The 24,604-nt window shown below is 40.4% G+C and overlaps 1 protein-coding gene and 1 pseudogene across 1 annotated transcript in view; both read right to left on the bottom strand.

The window, feature by feature from the left end:
• Nucleotides 1-6,126: 6,126 nt before the first annotated feature.
• LOC110541032 (large ribosomal subunit protein eL19-like) lies at nt 6,127-6,711 on the bottom strand (annotated as a pseudogene).
• Nucleotides 6,712-20,951: 14,240 nt separating this feature from the next.
• Nucleotides 20,952-24,604, bottom strand: part of LOC110540048 (cytochrome P450 2C18-like) — a 36,188-nt gene continuing 32,535 nt past the window's right edge. Inside the window, 3 exon segments of the mRNA XM_060389099.1 lie at nt 20,952-21,071; nt 21,073-21,157; nt 23,385-23,526. Coding sequence (XP_060245082.1) covers nt 20,993-21,071; nt 21,073-21,157; nt 23,385-23,526 — 306 coding nt within the window. The 3' untranslated portion in view covers nt 20,952-20,992.

Here is a 24,604-nt window from a genome sequence, read left to right as displayed (position 1 = left end):
TATAGTGTGACTCTAGCTGAGACTCCTAAAGGAGACTGAAGTAAACACCTCCTGTCCTAGCCAGGCAGGACAAGTGAAGAGAGAGGAACAAAAACCCACTGATTAAAACTTTTGATCCAAAAATTACCCTGCCTACAAGAAGTTCAGGAATAAAGAGGGAACAGAGATTGAGGAAATGTCTAACCAATGACTGGCCCATCCTGAGATCCACCCCATCCCATGTCAGGGCTGGTACAGAGCCAGCCCTGACATTCTTTTTTTTTAATTTTTTATTTAACTTTTATTAATTACACTTTATTCATTTTGTATCCCCCCATAAGTCCCTCCCTCCCCCCCTCCCGATCCCATCCTCCCTCCCCTTTCTGCATGCATGCCCTTCCCCAAGTCTACTGATAGGGGAGGTCCACCTCTCTTTCTTTCTGATCTTAGTCTATCAGTTCTCATCAGAAGTGGCTGCATTTTCATCTTCTGTGGCCTAGTAAGGCTGCTCCCCCCTCAGGGGGAGGTGATCAAAGAGCAGGCCAATCAGATTATGCAGAGGCAGTACCTCTTCCCATTACTATGTAATCCACTTGGACACTGAACATGCACATACATCTGTGCAGGGGTTCTAGGTTATCTCCATGAATAGTCCTTGGTTGGAGTATGAGTCTCTGGGAAGTTGCCTGTGTTCAAATTTTCTTGTTCTGTTGCTCTCCTTGTGGAGTTCCTGTCCTCTCCAGCTCTTACTATTTCCCACTTCTTACATAAAATTCCATTCACTCTGCCCGACAGTTGGCCATAAGTCTCAGCGTCTGCTTTGATAGTCTGCAGGGCAGAGGCTTTCAGAGGCCCTCTGTGGCAGGTTCCTAGGTTGTTTCCTGTTTTCTTCTTCTTCTGATGTCCATCCTCTTTGCCTTTCAGGATGGGGATTGGACATTTTAGTTAGGGTCCTCTCTCTTGCTTAGTTTCTTTAGATGTACAGATTTTAGTGGGTTTATCCTATCTTGTATGTCTATATGAGTGAGTATATACTGTTTGTGTCTTTTTGCTTCTGGGACAACTCACTCAGGATGATCCTTTCCAGGTCCCACCATTTACCTGCAAATTTCATGATTTCCTTATTTTTCATTGCTGAGTAATACTCCATTATATAGATGTACCACAATTTCTGCATCCATTCTTCAGTTGACAGGCATCTGCACCCCTGACATTCTTAATGATGCTCTGCTATGCTTGCAGACAGGAGCCTTGCATGACTGGCATCTGGGAGATTACAGCCAGCAGTGAATCAAGACAGATGCTGGGACTTGCAGCCAAACATAAGGTGGAACCCCTGGGGTCCTGTGGAAGTGTTGGGGGAAAGATGAAAGGATCTAAAGGGAAATCAAACCCCACAAGAAAACACAAGGAGACAATTACCCCAGACCCATGGGTGTTGACAGAGACTGAGACATCAGCTAAGGAGCATGCATGGTCTGAAGCTAGGCTCCCTGCCAATATGTGACTGATAGGCAGGTTGATCTTCACGTGGGTTTCCTGGAGATGGGAATGTGGGGCTGTTTCTAACATGGGCTCTATTGCTTACTTTTGGATCACGTCCACTTGTCAAGGCTGCCTGGCCTAAGGGGATGAGAACATGCTCAGTCCTGATGTGACTTGATATGTTGGGGAAAGCTGATAGGGGAAGAGGGAGACTTGCATTTTCTGGGGGGAAAAGAAGAAGAGGAACAGGAAAGAGGAGGAGGAGGGGTAATGTGAGGAAAGGATTCAGGAAGCACCTTTGAGAAGTAAAGTAAATATATAAATAAAATTAAAACATTAATACCATTTAAAAAAATAGAGGAAAGAAAATTACCTAGCCAGACTCCAGGCTCTCTAACTCAGAGACCTGTGGTGCAGATTGGTACAGAGCTTATTAACTCTTTGTGAGCCAGCAGGAAAGAGAAAAGAAAAGTTGAACCATGCACTCACATACACATGAAATGGATGAAGCAAAGCAGGCTCCAATCAGCAAGTTTCCACAAACTTTAATAATGTTACACATACATATATACACACATAAATACAAAACACACAGTTGGTAGATACAGCAAGGCAAGCTGTAACACTTCATATATACATACATAAATCATACATACACACATGCATACACACACAGGTGGACAAACAGTCAGACAGACACATATTTGATTGAGAGTGGATGGAGCGTAAATTCCACCTACAACCAAATTCATTCATAAGTACAGATAAGAGAAACATATTTGGTGGATGGTGGATGAAGCAAAAGCTCCAACAACCAAAAAATGTTTATTATTTCTTTTATATCCTCTGAAAGTACTCTACTTCAGAAGAAAAATTACCTCATGGCCATAAAAGCAAATATCACAAAATTTGGTACACAGAAAGATTATTGATTACATTTTTCCCTTAGACTTGTACCTAATTAAATGTCTCTTATCTGTGACTTCATTCTACATGTTCATTGTGAGTTTAAAAACAGTTTTTCACGTCACAGGCTAGTAAGATTTAAGGTAACAGGGTCCAAGAAGTAAAAGAAGGATTATTGTTTATATGTCTGTCCATTAAGACTCTATCTGACTAAACATTTTTTCAGCTATCCATGGGTTCACTGAAAGTTCAAAAGGAAAGGGTCTTTTTGTTTTGTTGTTGTTGTTTTGATTCTTCTGTTTGTATTAAACACCCACTTCTTCAGCCTAGAAGAGGGAAGAACAAGATAGAGGGAGAAGACAGCAGCAACCATGAAGGCATCAGTGACAGTGTGATGTTCAGGACAGTCAGACAACCCACCTTCACACAACCTCCCTCAGAGAGAGCACTAATGAGGACAGCTTCTTCAGATTATGATGTTTCCTCAGACAGATCTTCAGAGAACAGCTTAATAAAGCATTCTTCATGGAGCTCCTTCTCCCCTGGAGATAGGAATGATCTAGCCCCTCCCCATCCCACCCCCCACATAGAGATGATCTAGCTACATAATCTTGTGACTGATATATCTGTGGAATGCTATGTTGATTTTGATAAAAGGTATCTCTTTGATTCTTATAGCTATCAATATATGTATAATAGAACTGCCAACACCATTTAATATGCAGGAGGCTCTATGGTTCATGGGTGGTACTTCTTTAGACATAGTTGAAAGCAGAACAGAAGACAGAGGGATACATTGTTTCTATAGATAAAAATATTACATGAATTTAGATGAAGTTTAGGATACAATAATCATAAAACTCCTGAAGGGGTAATGTGAAATAAGTCTTTTTTAAAATATGAGCTTTTTGTAACCTCTTAGTTCTGTGACTGCCTGTGTGATTTTCTTTCATCACAGAGCTGCTCAGCATCGTCAGCATTAGCTCTGGTCCTGTTAGTGGTTGGGAGTGCCTGCCTGCACAGTCTCATTTTTCTGCTTACTGAAGCACATGTTATCTTGAAAGATCCTATTCATTAATTGGAACTATTCAGGTGCAAATAGGTATGCAACAAAATGGGGGAGGGTGGAAAAACAAGCTCAAGGCTTGATGTTCAGGGAACATTTTTAGATTTAGAAGCAGCCTGCTGCTCTCTGTGAAATCACTGACTGTAATTAATGACACACATTCCTTTCTGGTATCTGGTGTTTTTTTTTTTTTCCTTTAAGGGTAAACTACTAGTGTGGCTTTCTCTTTCTCTCTATGTTTGTCTGTCTGTCTGTCTTTCTCTCTTTCTCTCTGTATGTGTGTGTGTATGTGTGTATATGTATGTGTATGGGTGTATGTGTGTATGAGTGTGTGTGTGAGAGTATCCATGTGTGTGTCTGTACATACCGTCACGTGTCAAAGTTAATGACTGTGATTATTTTGTTAACTCTACCCGGACAGTGTTTCTATTCAGGTCATAGAAAGTATCTTCTTTAGTCATTATAGAAATCTGATAATCTTCCCAGTTAGATTCAAAACACGGTAAAGCTATTTACTAAAACAAAGCATGGCAGTAAATTAATTTTTCTATTTTTGGGGAATGGAGGGTGAAGCCACAGATAAATGGCATAGTAAAATTTCAAGTCCTGTTGAGTTATTAGGTGGAGTCAGAAATAATTTTTTTTAGCCACTTTGAGCCAATGCAGTTGAGGAGAGCACTTCTTGAATCTCTTCTTTAGCCTGGAGAGAGTCAGTCCTCAAGAAAATCTGAGTGGCAGACCTTTTCACTGAACTTCTTCTAGTGAGGATTTAGTAAAAACCACCACACTCCTACTCATTATAGGAGAGAATTAATCACACTTGAGAGCCAGGAAACTCATCTTTAGGCTGGAAACATTAGATCATGCACCATTCACATTGCTAACCCTCAGCTTTATTCTTTACAGTGTTGGAAAAAGCTTTCCAGTTTAGCATAAGACAGCTTTTCTTTCTTGACTGTCTCTCTCACACTTGAAAAACACATGGTTAGTCCTCATAAAAACTCTAAACAGAACAGCTCGCTGTGTTGGGTGGTGTGGCATAAGAGGCAAAAGACTCATACTCATCTTTGATGGTCTCTTTGGACTGCAGGCAGGATGCCACTGGTGTCCTGATACCTGACAGGTGATTATAAGCATGGGACCATGACTTGCAATGGGACCACCTGTCTTCCTTCCCTATGTCTTGGAATAGTCTTTTATTTAGGCTCAGTGCAGTGTCTAATCAGTACCAACCTGGCTCCAGCCTGCCCTGCCAATCTGGTTTTTGCACAGAATGCCTTGGTCCACTCCAGAAGCAGAACTGACTTTCCCTTTTTCTTCTAAGAATTATGTATCACATGTATCGGTGTTTTGGGGGAGGTTCTTTCTTGTTTGTTTTGTTTTGTTGTTCATTACTTCAAACACAATAGAGAATCAGTTTAACTGCTATCCCCTTCCTGTGGATTTGCCTGGGAAGTCGCTATCAGATCATTGCTGAAATCATCACCCCATATTTTCATGCTATCATGAAACTTTCAGAACAATTTCTTATAGGGTACATTTTGGCCAGAACATTTTTGTAAGACTAGTTTGTCCCTCTTTCCAAGCATTTAGAAACATAATCCAATACAGAGGCTGCCAACCATCTTACTCTTTGCACTCATCTCCAGACTGTCAGGATTCACACCTCCCAGGTCAGGTTGTACCTCCAGAGGAATAGCCAGGTCTTCTGTAGCTAACAACATACAAACAGTTTCAATATTTTTGATTTGGGATTTCAAGCAGATGGTATTAAAGCAATTGAGTGTGTAATACCAGGTTCATGGGACCCTCAGAGACCACCAGGAGATGACTCAATGCCATAGCAAGAGAGTTTTATTACAAGAGCAATTGAACTCGGGACCCAAGTCTCACTGACCCAGCAGTAGAGAAGTGGGACCCTGAGCCCTGAGTGAGCAGGGTTTTTAAAGGGAAACTCTGTGATGAGGGGGTTTCCATGACAGCAAGCAGGGGAGGTACATGTTTCCATGACAGCAAACAGGAGGGTACATGCCTTGACGTTACAGGATTAGGTAAAGTTAGAAGGGCGAGGTGACCTTCTCTGTGGCACAATTGCCTAAGGCATATGCCTCTATGAGGCATAATTGCCTAAGACATATGATCACAATGGCTATTCTTTTAAACTATATCTGAAACATTGGGGAGATTTTCCCACCCGATTCTCAACCGATTCTCAACCAATTCTCATTGATTATTGCCAGGGAGATTGTCTCTATTTTCTATGAAGTATTTATTCTGTGATATTTCCTGGTACCTGAATTTAGCTCCCAGTCAAGATGAATCTTTATTTCAGAATGGAGTTATTCTCAAGCTAACTATACCCAGGCTAACTTAAACTTTTCAAGTGTTAATTTTTTTCCATCGGGGAAGTGGGACAAAGTGGGCACTACTATTATCACAAAATTTTTAAAACTTTAACTAACAGGGGTTAAAAGTCATCTTACAATTGTTGCAGAAATTGATAAGCAGTCAAGAAAGTCCATCCTTAGTCCTCTCTGAAACATATCTGTATTTTCTATGTGGAGCTTTCCCAAGGAATTATTTCCTTTATGGGTATCTTATTTTATTCTGTTGTTTTGTTTTGTTTTGTTTTAATGATTGATTGACACAAGGCAACAACCAAGCCACTATATACAAACACAAGGGCAGCTTTATTTCTTGGCCTCTTCCTCCCTGGACAGAGTATGGATAATCTCTTCCTTCTAGGCCTGGAGCCGCTCATTCTGGTGCTTCAGGGCTTCCTTGCTCTTAGACATGTGAGCCTCAGCCTGGCCAGCCAGGAGCTTCTTGTGGGCCTGGTCTGCCTTGAGCTTGTGGATGTGCTCCATGAGAATCCGCTTATTTTTGGTCATATTCCCTTTGACCTTCAGGCACAGGCTATGATATATATGGCGATCCATCTTCTTAGATTCACAGTATCTCCTAAGGAGCCAGTGCAGGATCCTCATCCTTCTCGTCAAGGCCACCTTCTCGGGCATCAGAATGTTGGCGGTACCCTTCTGCTTCCCTATGGCCACATGCCTGCCCTTCCTTAGAGCCAAGGTGTTTTCTGTCATCATGCCCATGATGGACTGTCACAGGCTTCCGGATGATCAGCCTGTCTTTGATCAGTTGCCTGATTTGCTGAGGAGAGTGGCATTGGTGATCTCATTGGTATCGTTGGGGTCCCTCCAGACCTCCTTTTTGCCACAGTGGGCACTAGAGGCAAGTCTCTTCCATAGCCTGAGCATACTCATGGTTGCAGTTACTAAATTATTTTCTTTTTTTTTTACTTTGGACTAAGCTTGTTGATGATGGTGATGATGATCATTTTTTCATTTTGTATCCCACTTATAGCCCCCTCCCTCATCTCCCCCCCTTTACCTCCTCAATCCTTCTTCCTCTCCTATCCCTCTCCCTTGTCCAATGATAGGGGAAATACTCCTCCCCTACTGTCTAACCCTAGCCTTTCAGGTTCCATCAGGACTGTCTGGATATCTTTTTCTGTGGGCTGGCTAGGTGTCCCCACCAGGGAGAAGAGATCAAGGAGCAGGTAACCAAATTTATGTCAGAGCCTGTCTCTTCTCCCTCATACTACAGAACCCTCATGGAGACTGAGCTGTTTTTTACTTTACAAGTTAACAAGGTTTAAGCAGGACAAGCCTATAGTAGTCATTTTTTCCTAGTTACAATCTGTATTTTCTAAGAAACAAGTTTTTTATCTTTTGTCTTACTTTTAAAGTTTGTATAGATAAAATAGTTAATTATCGATTTTCTATTCATGGCTTATCTATTATGGCACATACCAAGACTCAATGATCTCATTTCCAACCTAAATCAAATGTTTATTTTTGGTCATGAATCTGTCCCAAACCTGTTCTTCATAGTGAAATTTATATGCTTGACACAAGAAGGTTCAGAGAGTTCCTACAAAATTTAATATTCTAAAGGGAGGTTTAAAGTTACCTGAATCAAATCAGGAATTCTATAAAATCATTATCAGGAATTATAAAATCCTGGACTCCAAGACAGTTGCAACCAGTGCACAACTTATCTGTATGGCAGAGGATCCAAATCTCCAAAACTGATGAGTGGATGGGCAGCTGAAGCCAAAAAATTGACTCTGAGGCTTCCCAGGCTAGAGGGAACTACCTGTGAACTGAGACAGATTGGATCCAGGTCTCCCATGAATGTCCCCAGAGTCTGAAAGTAGCAAACTATCAACCCCCTGCACTGTAGGCTGCCCATTTCCTGGCTTTGCCAGCAGTGGGTGTGTCTGTGGCAACAGGGTGGGAGGAGAACATAAACCTAGGTAAGGGGCCTTCTTACCCTAAAGGCCAAACATGGCACCGAAATCTGAGAATAGAGAACTGTGGGCCCTCTAAGCTTACCGCATACACCTGCCAGTGAGTTCCCAGGCCCTCTGTGCTTTCCACATGCTTATGTGTGAGTATTTCCATGAGAGAGTGTTTACAGAGTCCCAGATCTGGGGTTTCACAACACTAACTGCCAGACATCAGATCCCTCCCATGAATCCACTGTGGACAGCATAAGGATCCCTGAAACTGTGTTCTCAACATTGAAGCCCCTGTTCAGTGGGCCTCCCAGTGTATCCAGCCAAACAACATTATGCCTAGATCAAAAGACCCCCCCAAGAAACCATCAGGATCATGAGTCCAGTGTAAACACGCAGGGGTCTTTATTCAAGCTCAAGCTCAGGACAAAAATAGTCCCTCTCACTGCAGTTCAGAAAATAGCAGTCCCATTCCTAGTTGTATGAGAAAGAACCAGACTGATTTCAAGATTGGTTGTACTAGTTTACATTCCCACCAGCAGTGGAGGAGGGTAACCCTTTCTACACAACCTCTCCAGCATGTGTTGTCACTTGGGTTTTTTATCTTAGCCATTCAGATGGGTTTAAGGTGAAATCTTAGGGTTGCTTTGATTTGCATCTCCGTGATAGCTAAGGATGTTGAGCATTTCTTTAAGTGTTTCTCTGCCATTCAATATTCCTCTACAGATAGTTCTTTGTTTAGCTCTGTTCCCCATTTTTTAATTGGATTACTTGGTTTGCTGCTTTTCAGCTTCTTTAGTTCTTTATGTATACTGGATATTAGCCCTCTGTCAGATAAAGGATTGGTAAAGATTTTTTCCCAATCTGTAGGCAGTCATTTTGTTTTGATGACGGCGTCCTTTGCTTTACAGGAGCTTTTCCGTTTCATGAGGTCCCATTTATTTATTTTTGCTCTCAGAGCCTGTGCTGTTGGTGTTCTGTTCAAGAAGTTGTCTCCTGTACCAAAGAGTTCAAGGCTCTTCCCCACTTTTTTTTCTAATCGATTTAATGTGTCTGGTTTTATGTTGAGGTCTTTGATCCACTTGGACTTTAGTTTTTTTTGTTGTTGTTGTTGTTTTGTTTTGTTTTGTTTTTTGTTAGTTTTTTTTATTATTTTTTTTATCAGTTACATTTTATTAACTCTGTATCCCAGCCATGTCCCGATCCCTCAGTCCCTCCCAGTCCCTCTCTCCCTCCCTCATCTCCACCGTGCCCCTTTCCAAGTCCACTGATAAGGGGGACCTCCTCCCCATTCATCTGATCTTGTTTTATCAGGTATCTTCAGGACTGGCTGCAAAGCCCTCCTCTGTGGCCTAACAGGACTGCTCCTCCTTTTCAGGGGTGGGGAGACCAAAGAGCCAGTCATTGAGTTCCTGTTAGAAATAGTCCTAGTTCCCCTCACTTTGGGAAACCAATTGGTTACTGAGCTACCACAGGCTACATCTGAGTGGAGGTTCTAGGTTATATTCATACATGGTCCTTGGTTGAATGTCACTCTCAGAGAAGACCCTGTGCCCAGATACATTTGGTCCTTGTGGAGCTCCTATCCTTTCCCCATCAGACTAACTCCCCTTCTTTCTTATGATTCCCTGTACTCTGCCAAAGGTTTGGTCATGAGTCTTTGCTTTGAAAACACTGCTAGTTAGAGTCTTTCAGATGCGCTCAGTAGACTCCTGTCATACGTTCAATGCACATCCCATCTGTCTTTCTAAATGAGGATTGATCATCTTACCCCATGTCCGCTCAATTGATTATCTTTTTTAGGTATATAGAATTCATTATGTTTATCATATCTTATAGGTCTATATAAGTGAGTATATCCCATGTTTGTCTTTCTCCTTCTGGGATATTTCACTCAGAATGATCTTTTCTAGATCCCACCATTTGCCTGCAAATTTCATGATTTCCTCCTTTTTTATTGCTGACTAGTATTCCATTGTGTAAAATTACCATAATTTCTGTACCCATTCCTCCGTTGATGGACATCTGGGTTGTTTCCAGGTTCTGGCTATTACAAACAAAGCTGCTATAAACATGGTTGAGCAAGTATCCCTTTTGTGTACTTGAGCAAACTTTGGGTATATACCTAGCAGTGGTATAGCTGGGTCTGGAGGAAGCACTATTCCTAATTGTCTTAGAAAGCGCCAGATAGCTTTCCAGAGTGGTTGTACCAGTTTACATTTCCACCAGCAGTGGAGGAGGGTTCCCCTTTCTTCACAACCTCTCCAGCATGTGTTATCGCTTGAGTTTTTCATCTTGGCCATTCTGATGGGTGTAAGGTGATATCTCAGGGTCGTTTTGATTTGCATTTCCCTGATGGCTAATGAGGATGAGCATTTCTTTAAGTGTTTCTCTGCCATTCGATATTCCTCTGTTGAGAATTCTCTGTTTAGCTCTGTTCCCCATTTTTTAATTGGATTACTTGGTTTGCTGCTTTTCAGCTTCTTTAGTTCTTTGTATATACTGGATATTAGTCCTCTGTCAGATAAAGGGTTAGTGAAGATTCTTTCCCAACCTGTAGGCAGTCATTTTGTTTTGATGACGGTATCCTTTGCTTTACAGAAACTTTTCAGTTTCATGAGGTCCCATTTATTGATTGTTGCTCTTAGAGCCTGTGCTGTTGGTGTTCTGTTCAGGAAGTTGTGCCTATGAGTTCTAGGCTGTTCCCCACTTTTTTTTCCAATTGATTTAGGGTATCTGGTTTTAGTGAGGTCCTTGATCCACTTTGACTTTAGTTTTGTGCAGGGTGATAAATATGGATCTATTTTCATTTTTCTGCATGTAAATATCCAGTTAGACCACCACCATTTGTTGAAGATGCTATCTTTTTTCCATTGTATGATTTTGGCATCTTTGTCAAAGATCAGGTGTCCATAAGTGTGTGGGTTTATTTCTAGGTCTTCTATTTGGTTCCATTGAAACCAGTCTGTTTCTATGCCAGTACCATGCAGTTTTTATAACTGTTGTTCTATAGTACAGCTTAAGATCAGGGATGGAGATACTTCCAGAAGATCTTTTATTGTAGAAGATTGTTTTAGCAATTCTGGGTTTCTTGTTATTCCATATGAAGTTGAGAATTTTTCTTTCAAGGTCTATAAAGAATTGTGTTGGTAATTTGATGGGGATTGCATTAAATCTGTAGATTGCTTTTGGTAAGATGGCCATTTTTACTATGTTAATCCTGCCAAGCCATGAACATGGGAGATCTTTCCATCTTCTCATATCTTTTTCTAATTCTTTCTTCAGAGACTGGAAATTTTTTTTTCATACAACTCTTTGACTTGCTTGGTTAGGATTACACCAAGGTACTTTATGTCATTTGTGGCTATTGTGAAGGTTGTTGTTTCCCTAATTTCTTTCTCAGCCCTTTTGTCTTTTGTATACAGAAGGGCTACTGATTTTTTTTGAGTTAATTTTTTATCTGGCCACTTTACTGAAGGTGTTTATCAGCTGTAGGAGTTCCCTGGTAGAGTTTTGGCGTCACTCACATATACTATCATATCATCTGCAAATAGTGATAATTTGACAAACTTTCTCAGACAACTAGGAATAGCGCTTCCTCAAGATCCAGCCATACCACTCCTAGGCATATATCCAAAAGGGGCTCAAGTACAGAATAAGGACATTTGCTCAACCATGTTTGTAGCAGCTTTATTTGTAATAGCCAGGAGCTGGAAAGAGACCAGATGACCCTCAACTGAAGAATAGATGCAGAAATTGTGGTACATCTACACAATGGTGTATTACTCTCCAATGAAAAATAAGGAAATCATGAAATTTGCAGGTAAATGGTCGGACCTGGAAAGGATCATCCTGAGTGAGCCGTCCCAGAAGCAGAAAGACACACACGGTATTTACTCACTCATATAGACATATAACATAGGATAAACCTACTAAATCTGTACATCTAAAGAAACTAATCAAGAGAGAGAACCCTGACTAAAATGCTCAATCCCCATCCTGAAAAGCAAAGAGGATGGATATTAGAAGAAGAAGAAAACAGGAAAAAACCTAGAAACCTGCCACAGAGGGCCTCTGAAAGGCTCTGCCCTGCAGACTATCAAAACAGACACTGAGACTTATGGCCAACTGTTGGGCAGAGTGCATGGAATCTTATGTAAGAAGTGGGAAATAATAAGATCTGGAGAGGACAGGAACCCCACAAGGAGAGCAACAGAACCCCAAATTTGAACACAGGGGTCTTCCCAAAGACTCATACTCCAACCAAGTACCAGACATGGAGATAACCCAGAACCCCTGCACAGATGTAGCCCATGGCAGTTTAGTGTCCAAGTGGGTTCCATAGTAATGGGAAGAGGGACTGCCTCTGACATAATCTAATTGGTCTGCTCTTTGATCACCTTCCCCTGAGGGGGGGGCAGCCTTACTAGGCCACAGAAGATGACAATGCATTCACTCCTGTTGTGATCTCTTAGACTATGATCAAAGGGAAAGGGAGAAGGACCTCTCTTATCAGTGGACTGGGAGAGGGACATGGGTGGGGAAGAGGGATGGTGGGATTGTGAGGGGAGGAGGAGGGAGGTACAGGGGAGATACAAAGTGAATAAACTGTAATGAATAAAAATAAAAATAATTAAAAAACAAAAAGAATATAGCAGCCCCAAGTCTCTGGAGGGCAGAGTTTTTAAAGAGAAAAACCATAGACAGGGAATTCCAACAGGATTATTTAAATTGGCTAAGGATTCAGCAAGTGAGGTGAACTTTAAGCTGATTGGTCCAAGCCACCTGGAAAAACTGTAAGATATCTGTATGACAAACTGCTGGGTAGAGGCCTAATTGTAGTTATCTATTAACACATTCTGTTATCTATTAACACAACAAAAATCAGGACATCATTGCTTCACCAGCAACCCCCAAAATCAATGGATGTTTCAATTTGTAGGAAACACAAGAAAATTATTTTAAAGCTATGCTTATCCAGTTATTAGAGGCACATAAAGAGAAAATGAACAAATCTCTCAAAGAAATTGCTACACTAATGAAGGCAAATAAAGAGAAAACAAACAAAGCAATCAAAGAAATACAGGCAAATACAGCCAAACAAATAGAGGCACAATTAATGACATATAGAGAGGAAAACAAATAGAGGCAATCAAGGAAAGACAAGAATCCACATTCAAACAAATGAAGGAAATGGTGCAAGACATAAAAACAGAATTAGAATCAATAAAGAAAACAAACAGAGAAAACCCTGGAGCTGGGGAACTTAGAGAAAAGATCAGGAACAACAAAGGTAAGCATCACCAATAGAATACAAGAGATGGAAGACAGAATCTCAGGTGCTGAAGATACACTTGCAGAAGTTGATACATCTCTCAAAGAAAAAGTAAAATCAGAAAAGTTCCAAACACAAAATATCCAAAAAATAAAGGATGCCGTGAAAAGACGAAATCTAAGAATAATTGGAGTAGATGAAAAAGAAGATTCCAGGCTCCAAGGTCCAGAAAATATTTTGAAGAAAATTTTCCCAACTTGAAGAAGATGTCAATAAACATACAAGAGGCCTATAGAACAACAAGTAGACTACACCAGAAAAGAAACAACTCAGGTCACATGATAGTCAAAACACTAAATCTACCGAACAAAGAAAAAATATTAAAAGCAGCAAGGGAAAAAGGCCAAGTAACATATAAAGGTAAACCTATCAAAATCACACCAAGCTTCACAGCAAAAACTATGAAAGGCAGAAGGGCCTGGGCAGATGTCATGCAGACTTTAAGAGAACATAGATGCCATCCCAGGCTACTCTACCCAGCAAAGCTTTCAATCAACATAGATGCATAAAACAAAATATTCTATGACAAAACTAAATTTAAACAATATCTACAAAGCAACCCAACCCTACAGAAGATATTAGAAGGAAAGCTCTAATTCAACAAAAACAACGACAACCAAGAAAACATAGGATATAGATGACTTCACAACAGAAAAAGAAAACAAGCAATGAAACACAGTAGCACTACAATAAAAGAAACTAACATTCATTGGTCATTATTATCTATCAGCATCAATGGATACAGCATCAATTGGATCAACTCTCCAATAAAAAGACACAGGCTAACAAAATGGTTGCAGAAACAGGACCCAACATTCTGCTGCATCCAAGAAACACATCTCTGCAACAAAGACAAACACTCCCTCAGAGTAAAGGGCTGAAAAAATGTTTTTCAAGTAAATGGACCCAGAAAACAAGCTGGGGTAGCTGTACTAATATCTAATAAAATAAACTTTCAACCAAAATTAATCAAAAAAGGTGAGGAGGGGCATTTCATTCTCATCAAAGAAAAAATCTACCAGTAGGACATCACAATTCTCAACATGTATGCCCCAAATACAAGAACATCTACATTTGTAAATGAAACATTATTAATGCTAAAATTAAACATCGATTCCAACACCTTAATAGTTGGAAACTTCAACACTCCATTCTCACAAGGGACAGATGATCTACACAGAAATAATAGAGAAATAATGGCACTTACAGAGGTCTTAAATCAAATGCACCTAATAGATGTCTAAAGTACATTTTACCCAAATTCAAAAGAGTATATATTCTTTTCAGCACCTCATGGAACCTTCTCCAAAATAGACCATATAGTTGGCCTCAAAAAAAAGCCTCAACAGATACAAGAAGATTTAAAAAATCTGTTATATCGTATCAGACCACCATGGATTAAAGCTGGACCTCAACAACAACAGAAATAACATGGAAATTGAACATCTCGCTACTCAATTACAGCTGGAATAGGAAAAAAATAAAGAAAAAATTAAAGACTTCCTAGAATTCAATGAAAATAAAGGCACAATATACCCAAACTTATGGGGCACAATGACAGCAGTGCTATGAGGAAAATTCATAGCACTAAATGCATTCAAGAAGAAATTTGTGACATCTCATACAAGCAACTTAATGGCCCAACTGAAAGTCCTAGAAATAAAAGAAGCAAATACACCCAAGAGGAGCAGACAGCTGGAAATAATCAAACTCAGGGCTGAAATCAATCAATTAGAAACAAATTAAACTATTCAAAAAAATCAAGGAAACCAAGAGCTAGCTGGTTCTTTGAAAATATCAACAAAATAGACAAACCTTTAGCCGAGTTAACTAAAAGGCAGAGAGAAACTATCCATATCAGCAAAATCAGAAATGAAAAGGGGGACATAACTACAGACACTGAGGAAATCCAAACAATCATTAGGTCGTACTACAAAAGCCTATATGACACAAAATTTGAAAATCTGAAAGAAATGGACAATTTTCTTGATAGAGTTCATCTACTAAAATTAAGTCAAGATCAGGTAGAAAGATTGAATAGTCCTATATCTCCCAAGGAAATAGAAGCAGTCATCAACAGTCTCCCTTCCAAAAAAGCCCTGGGCCAGATGGATTCAGTGCAGAATTCTACCAGACCTTCAAAGAAGTGCTAACTCCACTTCTTTCCAAACTATTCCACAAAATAGAAACAGAAGGAGCATTACCAAACTCATTCTATGTAGCCACAGTCACCTTGATACCTAAACCACAAAAAGACCCAACAAAAAAAAAGAGAACTTCAGACCTATCTCTCTTATGAACATTGATGCAAAAATACTCAATAAAATACTAGCAGACAGAATCCAAGAACACATCAAAGATATCACCCACCATGACCAAGTAGGTTTCATCCCAGGCATGAAAGGGTGGTTCAACATACAGAAATCCATCAATATAATCCACCATATAAAGAAACTGAAGGAGAAAAACCACATAATCATCTCCGTAGATGCCGAAAAAGCATCTGAAAAAGTCCAACACCCATTCATGTATCCCTTGGAGAAACCAGGGATACAAGGCACATACCTAAACATAGTAAAGGTAATATGCAACAAGCCTATAGCTAACATCAAACTCAATGGAGAGAAAATTAAATCAATCCCACTGAAATCAGGGACAAGACAAGGCTGCACACTCTCTCCATATATCTTCAACATACTACTTGAAGTCCTAGCTAAAGCAATAAGACAACTAAAGATCAAGGGGATACAAATTGGAAAGGAAGAAGTCAAAGTGTGACTATTTGCAGATGATATGATACTATACATGAGCAACCCCAAAAATTCATCCAGAGTACTCCTTCAGCTGATAAACACCTTCAGCAAAGTGGCAGGATACAAAATCAACTCAAAAAACTCAGAGCCCTCTAGTATACCCAAGACAAAAAGGCTGAGAAAGAAATTAGGGAAACAACACCCTTCACAATAGCCACTAATAACATAAAGTACCTTGGGGTGACTCTAACCAAGCAAGTGCAAGACCTATTTGAAAAAAATTTCAAGTCTCTGAAGAAAGAATTAGAAGAAGATATGAGAAGATGTAAAGATCTCCCATGCTCATGGATTGGTAAGATTAACATTGTGAAAATGGCAATCCTGCCAAAAACAATCTACAGATTCAATACAATTCCCATCAAAATACCAATTCAGTTCTTTACAGACCTTGAAAGAATGATTCTCAGCTTCATATGGAGAAACAAAAAAAACCAGAATCTGCAAATCGATCCTGTACAACAACAGATCATCTGGAGGTATCTCCATCCCCAATCTCAAGCTGTAGTACAGAGCAATAGTAAGAAAAACTGAATGGTATTGGCATAGAAACAGAAGGGAGTATCAAGAGAACTGAATAGAAGACCCAGAAATAAACCCACACACTTATGAATACTTGCTTATGACAAAGAAGCCAAAACCATTCAATGAAAAACAGACAGCATCTTCAACAAATGGTGCTGGTCCAACTGGATGTCTACATGCAGAAAAATGAAAATAGATCTATATTTATCACCCTGCACAAAACTAAAGTCCAAGTGGATCAAAGACCTCAACATAAAACCAGATACTCTAAATCTCTTAGAAGAAAAAGTGGGAAAGAGCCTAGAACTCATTGGCACAGGAGACAACTTCCTGAACAGAACACCAACAGCCCAGGCTCTAAGAGCAACAATCAATAAATGGGACCTCATGAAATTGAAAAGCTTCTGTAAAGCAAAAGACACTGTCAGCAGAACAAAACGACAGCATACAGACTGGGAAAGGATCTTCACCAACCCTATATCTGATAGAGGGCTGATATCCAGAATATATAAAGAACTAAAGAAGTTTAAAAGCAATAAATCAAGTAATCCAATTAAAAAATGGGGAACGGAGCTCATCAGAGAATTCTCGATAGAGGAACATCGAATGGCAGGGAAACACTTAAAGAAATGCTCAACCTCATTAGCCATTAGAGAAATGCAAATCAAAACGACCCTGAGATTTCACCTTACACCCATCAGAATGGCCAAGATGAAAAACTCAAGTGACAACACATGCTGGAGAGGTTGTGGAGAAAGGGGAGCCCTCCTCCATTGCTGGTGGGAATGTAAACTGGTACAACCACTTTGGAAATCAATCTAGTGCTTTCTCAGACAATTAGGAGTAGTGCTTCCTCAAGACCCAGCTATACCACTCCTAGGTATATACCCAAAATTTGCTCAAGTACACAACAAGGACATTTGTTCAACCATGTTTGTAGCAGCTTTATTTGTAATAGCCAGAACCTGAAAACAATCCAGATGTTCATCAATGGAGGAATGGATACAGAAATTGTGGTATTTTTACACAATGGAATACTAGTCAGCAATCAAAAACGAGGAAATCATGAAATTTGCAGGCAAATGGTGGGATCTAGAAAAGATCATTCTGAGTGAAATATCCCAGAAGGAGAAAGACAAACATGGGATATACTTACTTATATAGACCTATAAGATATGATAAACATAATGAAATCTATACACCTAAAAAAGATAATCAATTGAGTGGACATGGGGTAAGATGATCAATCCTCGTTTAGAAAGATAGATGGGATGTGCATTGAACATATGACAGGAGTCTACTGAGCGCATCTGAAAGACTCTAACTAGCAGTGTTTTCAAAGCAAAGACTCATGACCAAACCTTTGGCAGAGTACAGGGAATCATAAGAAAGAAGGGGAGTTAGTCTGATGGGGAAAGGATAGGAGCTCCACAAGGACCAAATATATCTGGGCACAGGGTCTTTTCTGAGACTGACATTCAACCAAGGACCATGTATGGATATAACCTAGAACCTCCACTCAGATGTAGCCTGTGGTAGCTCAGTAACCAATTGGTTTCCCAAAGTGAGGGGAACAGGGACTATTTCTAACAGGAACTCAATGACTGGCTCTTTGGTCTCCCCACCCCCAAAGGGAGGAGCAGTCCTGTTAGGCCACAGAGGAGGGCTTTGCAGCCAGTCCTGAAGATACCTGATAAAACAGGATCAGATGAATGGGGAGGAGGTCCCCCCTATCAGTGGACTTGGAAAGGGGCACGGTGGAGATGAGGGAGGGAGGGAGGGAGGGAGGGAGGGAGGGAGGGAGGGAGGGACTGGGAGGGAATGAGGGATCGGGACACGGCTGGGATACAGTTAATAAAATATAACTGATAAAAAAAATTAAAAAAAAAACTGAAAAAAAAAAAAGAAAAGATCATTCTGAGTGAAGTATCCCAGGAGAAAGACAAACATGGTGTATACTCGCTTATATAGACCTACAAAATATGATAAACATAATGAAATCTACACACCTAAAGAAGATAATCAAGAAAGCAGACACATGGGCAAAGATGATCAATCCTCATTTAGAAAGACAAATGGGATGTGCGTTGAGCGTATGACAAGAGTCTACTGAAGGCATCTGAAAGACTCTAACTAGCAGTGTTTTCAAAGCAGATACAAAGACTCACAACCAAACCTTCAGCAGAGTACAGGGAATCATATGAAAGAAGGGGAGTTAGTATGATATGGAAAGGATAGGAGCTCTACAAGGACCAAATATATCCGGGCACAGGGTCTTTTCTGAGACTGACATTCTACCAAGGACCATCTATGGATATAACCTAGAACTTCTGTTTGGATGTGGCCTGTCGAAGCTCAATAACCAAGTAGTTTCCCAAAGTAAGGGGAACAAGGACTATTCCCAACAGGATCTCAAGGGCAGGCTCTTTGACCTCCCCCCCCAGGGGAGGAGGAGTCCTATTAGGCCACATAGGAGGACTTTGCAGCCAGTCCTGAAGATACCTGATAAAACAGGGTCAAATGAAAGGGGAGGAGGTCCTCCCCTATCAGTGGACTTGGAAAGGGGCAGGGAGGAGACCAGGGAGGGAGTGTGGGGTTGTGGAGGGAATGAGGGAGTGGGATACAGCTGGGACACAGTTAACAAAATGTAACTAATAAGAAAAATAAAATTAAAAAAGATAAAAAAAAATATAAAAAATGGGGTACGGAGCTAAACACAGAATTCTCTGTAGAGGAATATAGAATGGCAGAGAAACACTGAAAGAGATGCTCAATATCTTTAGCCATCAGGGAGATGCAAATCAAAATGACCCTGAGATTTCACCTTGTACCCATCAGAATGGCCAAGATGAAAAACTCAAGTGACAACACATGCTGGAGAGGTTGTGGAGAAAGGGGAACCCTCCTCCATTGCTGGTGGGAATGTAAACTGGTACAACCACTTTGGAAATCAATCTGGAGCTTTCTCAGACAATTAGGAATAGTGCTTCCTCAAGATCCAGTTATACCACTCTTAGGCATATACCCAAAAGAGGCTCAAGTACATAACAAAGACATTTGTTCAACCATGTTTGTAGCAGCTTTATTTGTAATAGCCAGAACCTGGAAACAACCCAGATGTCCCTCAACAGAGGAATGGATACAGAAATTATGGTATTTTTACACAATGGAATACTAGTCAGCAATCAAAAACGAGGAAATCATGAAATTTGCAGGCATATGGTAGGATCTAGAAAAGATCATTCTGAGTGAGGTATCCCAGAAAGAGAAAGACACACATAGTATATACTCACTCATCTAGTCCTATAAGATATGATAAACATAATGAAATCTATACACATAAAAAAGATAAACAAGAAAGAGGACCCGGGGTAAGATGATCAATCCTCACTTAGAAAGACAAATGGGAGGTGCATTGGACGTAGGAGAAAACAAGTAACAGGACAGGAGCTTACCACAGAGTGCCCCTGAAAGACTCTACCTAGCAGTGTATCAAAGCAGATACTAAGACTCATAACCAAACCTTCAGCAGAGTGCAGGGAATCGTATGAAAGACGGGGGAGTTTGTATGACGTGGAAAGGATAGGAGCTCCACAAGAAGCAAATATATCTGGGCACAGGGGTTTTTTCTAAGACTGACACTTCACCAAGGGCCATGTATGTATACATCCTAGAACCTCTCCTCAGATGAAGCCTTTGGTACCTCAATAACCAATTGGTTTCCCGTAGTAAGGGGAACAGGGACTATTTCTGACAGGAACTCAATGGCAGGCTCTTTGGCCTCCCCAAGGGAGGAGCAGCCCCTGCTAGGCCACAGAGGACTTTGCAGCCAGTCCTGAAGATACCTGATAAAACAGGGTCAGATGAAAGGGGAGGATATCCTCACCAATCAGTGGACTTGGAAAGGTGCAGGGAGGAGATGAGGGAGGAAAGGAGGGTTTGGGAGGGAATGAGGGAGCGGGATACAGCTGGGATACAGAGTTAATAAAATGTAATTAATAATAAAAAAAGAAAAAGAAAAGAAAAAGAAGTACTTACACTTACAAGTGAAAGCTAAGGGCCATGATGAATAAATACTTGCATTTCTTTGTGAAAAAAAAGCAAAAGAAACAAAAGCATCTTGTGACATTATTTTAATTTATTACTACTTGCCTTATGAACAAAGAAGGACAGTGGATCAGGTTATTAGGATCAGCTGCATAGTGAGTTTAAGTCTAGCCTGGACTACATGAGGCTATATCAAAAAAGGAAAACAAGAAAACTTTTTAAACAGACCAGAATTATAATGCTTTTATTTAAAACACACAGAGTTAGGTGTTACTGAACTGTTATACAGATTTACAGTAAAAATATATTAATAATCCATCATTAGATAAAAACTAAAAATGCTGAAGTTGATAAATCATTGGGAATTGCACACATGTTTGTGCAGTGACCCTGAAAATTACTCCAAATAGAAGATAGGAATGCCCTGCATCTTGAGATGAGAAAATATGAGATGGAAGGTCAGAGGGGCATGCCTGGCAGAAGAGTTTTACTGTGCCCCTCGGAAGGGGCCTAAGAGGGACATACATTTAGATGGGAGTGAAGCATATCTTAAACTTGGGTGGCACAGAAATAAAACCATTAGCAACTGGGGTAGTTTCGAGGTCATTTCAGGTTAAAGTTCTGTAAAATGGTGGTCAGAAATAAAAATAACTCCATTCGGGCCAGGCCCTCTCCCACACAGATTCGTTTTCCTGAAGAAGAAGAAAAAAAAAAGGTATAATTAACTCCTTGTGTTTGGCTGTTACAAGCATGATATTTGCAACTATAATAAAAGAGAATCTATGTCACTCTTTCATATGCTGCATGGATTAATGGATGGATGGATGGATGGATGGATGGATGGACAGTTGGATAGATAAATGTAGAAAAGATGGATACATTTTTCTCCATGTCTAATATTAAGAAATACAGTATTAAAATATGTAAATATAAAGCTTTAGAGGTAGAATAGCAACATTGAACACTGGTCTTCTCAACAACATGATAAAAATAAAGGAACACTCATTTAACTGCTCATGGTTAAATGTGAATGCTCATGGTAAGCCCTGGGATTTAACAGAGTTAAAAAGGACAGCTCCAGAGAATATCGAGAATACAGAAGGGGCAGAATAACAATACTTTGGAACAAAATAACAGCATAATGGAAGAGAGTCCCATTGAAAGTAGAAAAAACAAAAAAGAAAGTGTCACATCATAGACAAAAGGCTCCATCCCATAAAACAAACAAACAAACAAAAAGATAGCCTAAATAAACGGATAACCAGAATTCATCCCAACTGGGAGGCTTTAGAGAAAACGTTCAGATATCTCTTAGAAAATGCTAAAGTTCTATAGCCAGCAGCCATCTTGAGAATGGCCCTAAATCGGAGAAAATAAACTATCCTGTGGACTGGAAAACCTGATATTACCACAAACCAAGTGGCCATGGATGGACAGTCTACAGCTGTAACTGGATAGTCAGTTGCTTAGGAAAGAACCTTTGATATGTACTCCATTGGCTTATGTATTTAAATACATGGTCCCCTGTTGCTAACGTTGTTATACAATGTTGTGGAAATTTTAGTAGGTGGAGTCTTACAATAAAAAGTCACTGAAGTTGAGTCTTGTAGGTTTATAGTCTCCCCCACTTCTAACCTGCTGTCTGTCTCATGGTCAGCCAAGTTATGTGACGATGTGAGAGGTCTCAGCTTGTTCTTCAGTAACCACAGGGCACCTGCTGCCATGTCTTCTCTTGCATAATAGACTATAGCTCCTCAAACTTTAAGCCAAAATAAATCCTTAAGTTGCTTCTTGACAAGTATTTGTTCAAAAGAACAATAAAGGTAACTTGTACAGAAAGCTGGTACCAAGGAGTTGACTCTGTGTGCCTTCCTCACAGAGATCAAGAAGTCCTACTGTCTAGGAAAACTTCAAGTTTAGCTTGGTGATACATCTAGACACACGATCCAACCACACTGCTGTCTAGCTTTGTGAATTTAGAAAGGATGGGTCAACACTCTAAAGTCCCACTAAAGCAGCTCCATGTGGATTCCTGATTAAGTGGAGCAGGGGCAACCTCTGTCGTGAACTCAGTTACCTGCTCTTCAATCACTTGCCCTTGATGATGCAGCCTTGCCAGGCCACAGAAGAAGAAGATACAGGCAGTCCTGATGAGACTTGATAAGCTATGGGCAGATGGCAAAGGAAGAGAACCCCCCCTGCCCCCTTTCAGTGGACTGGGGGAAAGGGATAGGGAGAAACAGGGAGGAAGGGTGGGAAAGGGAGGAGTTGAGGGAGGGGACTTCAATGGGGATATATAATGAATAAATTGTGGGGGAAAAAAAACTTAAAATTAAAGAGGACCTAAAACCCCAACTCAGATGTAGCCCATAAACTCAGTCTCCAAGTGGTTTCCCTAATAAGGGGAGCAGGAGCTTTCTCTGGCATAAACTCAGTGACAGGCTCTCTAATCACTTCCCTCTGGGGTGGTGCAGCCTTGCCAGACCACAGAGGAAGACAATGCAACCAGTCCTGATGAGACCTGATAGGCTAGGGTCAAATAGAAGGGGAGGAGGACCTCACCTATCAGTGGTCTAGGGGAGAGGGGGAGAAGAGGGAGGGAGAGTAAGATTGGGAGGAAAGGAGGAAGGGAGACACAGCTGGGATACAAATTGAATAAATTGTAATAAGTGATAGTAATTATTTTTTTTTAATTCTCAAAGATTTTTTTAAATAACTTCTCTTTGCAGCAAAGAGAGATTATAGAAAGCCACAACTGACAAAAATGCAGAGAACAATGGAACATTAGGTGCCTACCCCTAGTGGATATATTCACAATACAACTCTTACAGCTAAGGCTCAGGGTGCACTGTGGAAGAGGGGGATGGAAAGATTATAATATCCAAAAAGAAAAAAAAAACAGGAACTAATTATTATTACCTGCTGAGAATGGAAAAAAGTAGTCACTCTTCTTAAACTTGCCACTCTTATCCAGAAAATGACCAGGGTCAAATCTCTCTGGGTTCGGGAATTCTTTGTCATCATGCAGCACGGATGTCAGTGATGTTATGACAGTAGTACACTGGAAACAAGAAGCATAGACAAGTCAAGTTATATAAAAGTTGCAGAAGAGAAACAATGGAGATGGCCTAGTCAAAGCTTATAAGGAAATTTTGCCCCTAAAAGAGCAGCAGCATAGCTAGACAGAAGAGTTTGAGTCAAGTGGCAGTGATCTTGATACAGTGCCCTCCAATAACTTTTAAAGTACTAAATAATGTGATATTCAGTTATCAATAAGCTCCATTCTGGTGTATATTACACATACTGCTCTGCTTCCCCAAAGCCATTATTGTATCATGAATTGCCGGGAGCCAAGGCCAGTTAGTGGAAATTTACAGACAGCTGCAACAAGGTCAAAAAAAACCACTCCCCTGGACACCTAATTTAAAAAAAAAAAAAAAAAAAACCTGGATAAGCATGGTAAATCTGCAGCAGATAGATTTTGGCATACAGAAACCAAAAAAAAAAAAAAATTTTTGCTAAAGTAAAATGGAGGAATCCTTTAACAAATTAATGGCATGGACCCGACCCTGTGCTCATATGGGGACGAGGAGCTGTCTGTGTATTTTTTGCAGGAAAATGATGCAGCTTGATTGCTACTGGAATGCCTGGTGCAACAAGTGGGTGAGGAGTTTTCTCCTGACAATGATAATGATGTCAATGAATACCCCTCCAGTCAAGATGACTACTATGTGCTGCCCTCAAGGAAGAATGTTGTTTTTACATGGACTGTTCTATAGTTGTGAAAGACAGCATGGCTAAAGTTAGAGAAGGCTTAGAGAGGAGAAAAAGACAGAGAGAACAAGAGGAAAGTTGGTTTCATAATTGGTTTTCAACCTCTTCCCTGGCTCACCACGCTCCTCCCTTCAATCTTGGGACCCATGGTGGGCTTCCTTCTTCTCATATCTTTCGGCCCATGGGCCATCAAAAGGCTTACTAGCTTTGTAAAACAGCAAATTGACTCCCTGGCATCTAAACCCATACAAGTTCATTATCACAGACTTGATTTGGCTGACCGAGGCTTAGCTGAGCCTGAGGAAGACTGGTAACAGTCCATTACATGGGTCTTGATTGTTTGCGCTTGGCTCTCATGAGAACAG

The sequence above is a fragment of the Meriones unguiculatus genome, chromosome 1 (assembly GCF_030254825.1).
Source record: "Meriones unguiculatus strain TT.TT164.6M chromosome 1, Bangor_MerUng_6.1, whole genome shotgun sequence".
Lineage (NCBI taxonomy): Eukaryota > Metazoa > Chordata > Mammalia > Rodentia > Muridae > Meriones > Meriones unguiculatus.
Note: the sequence above shows the minus strand (reverse complement) of the source record. Positions and strands in the feature narration are given on the sequence as shown.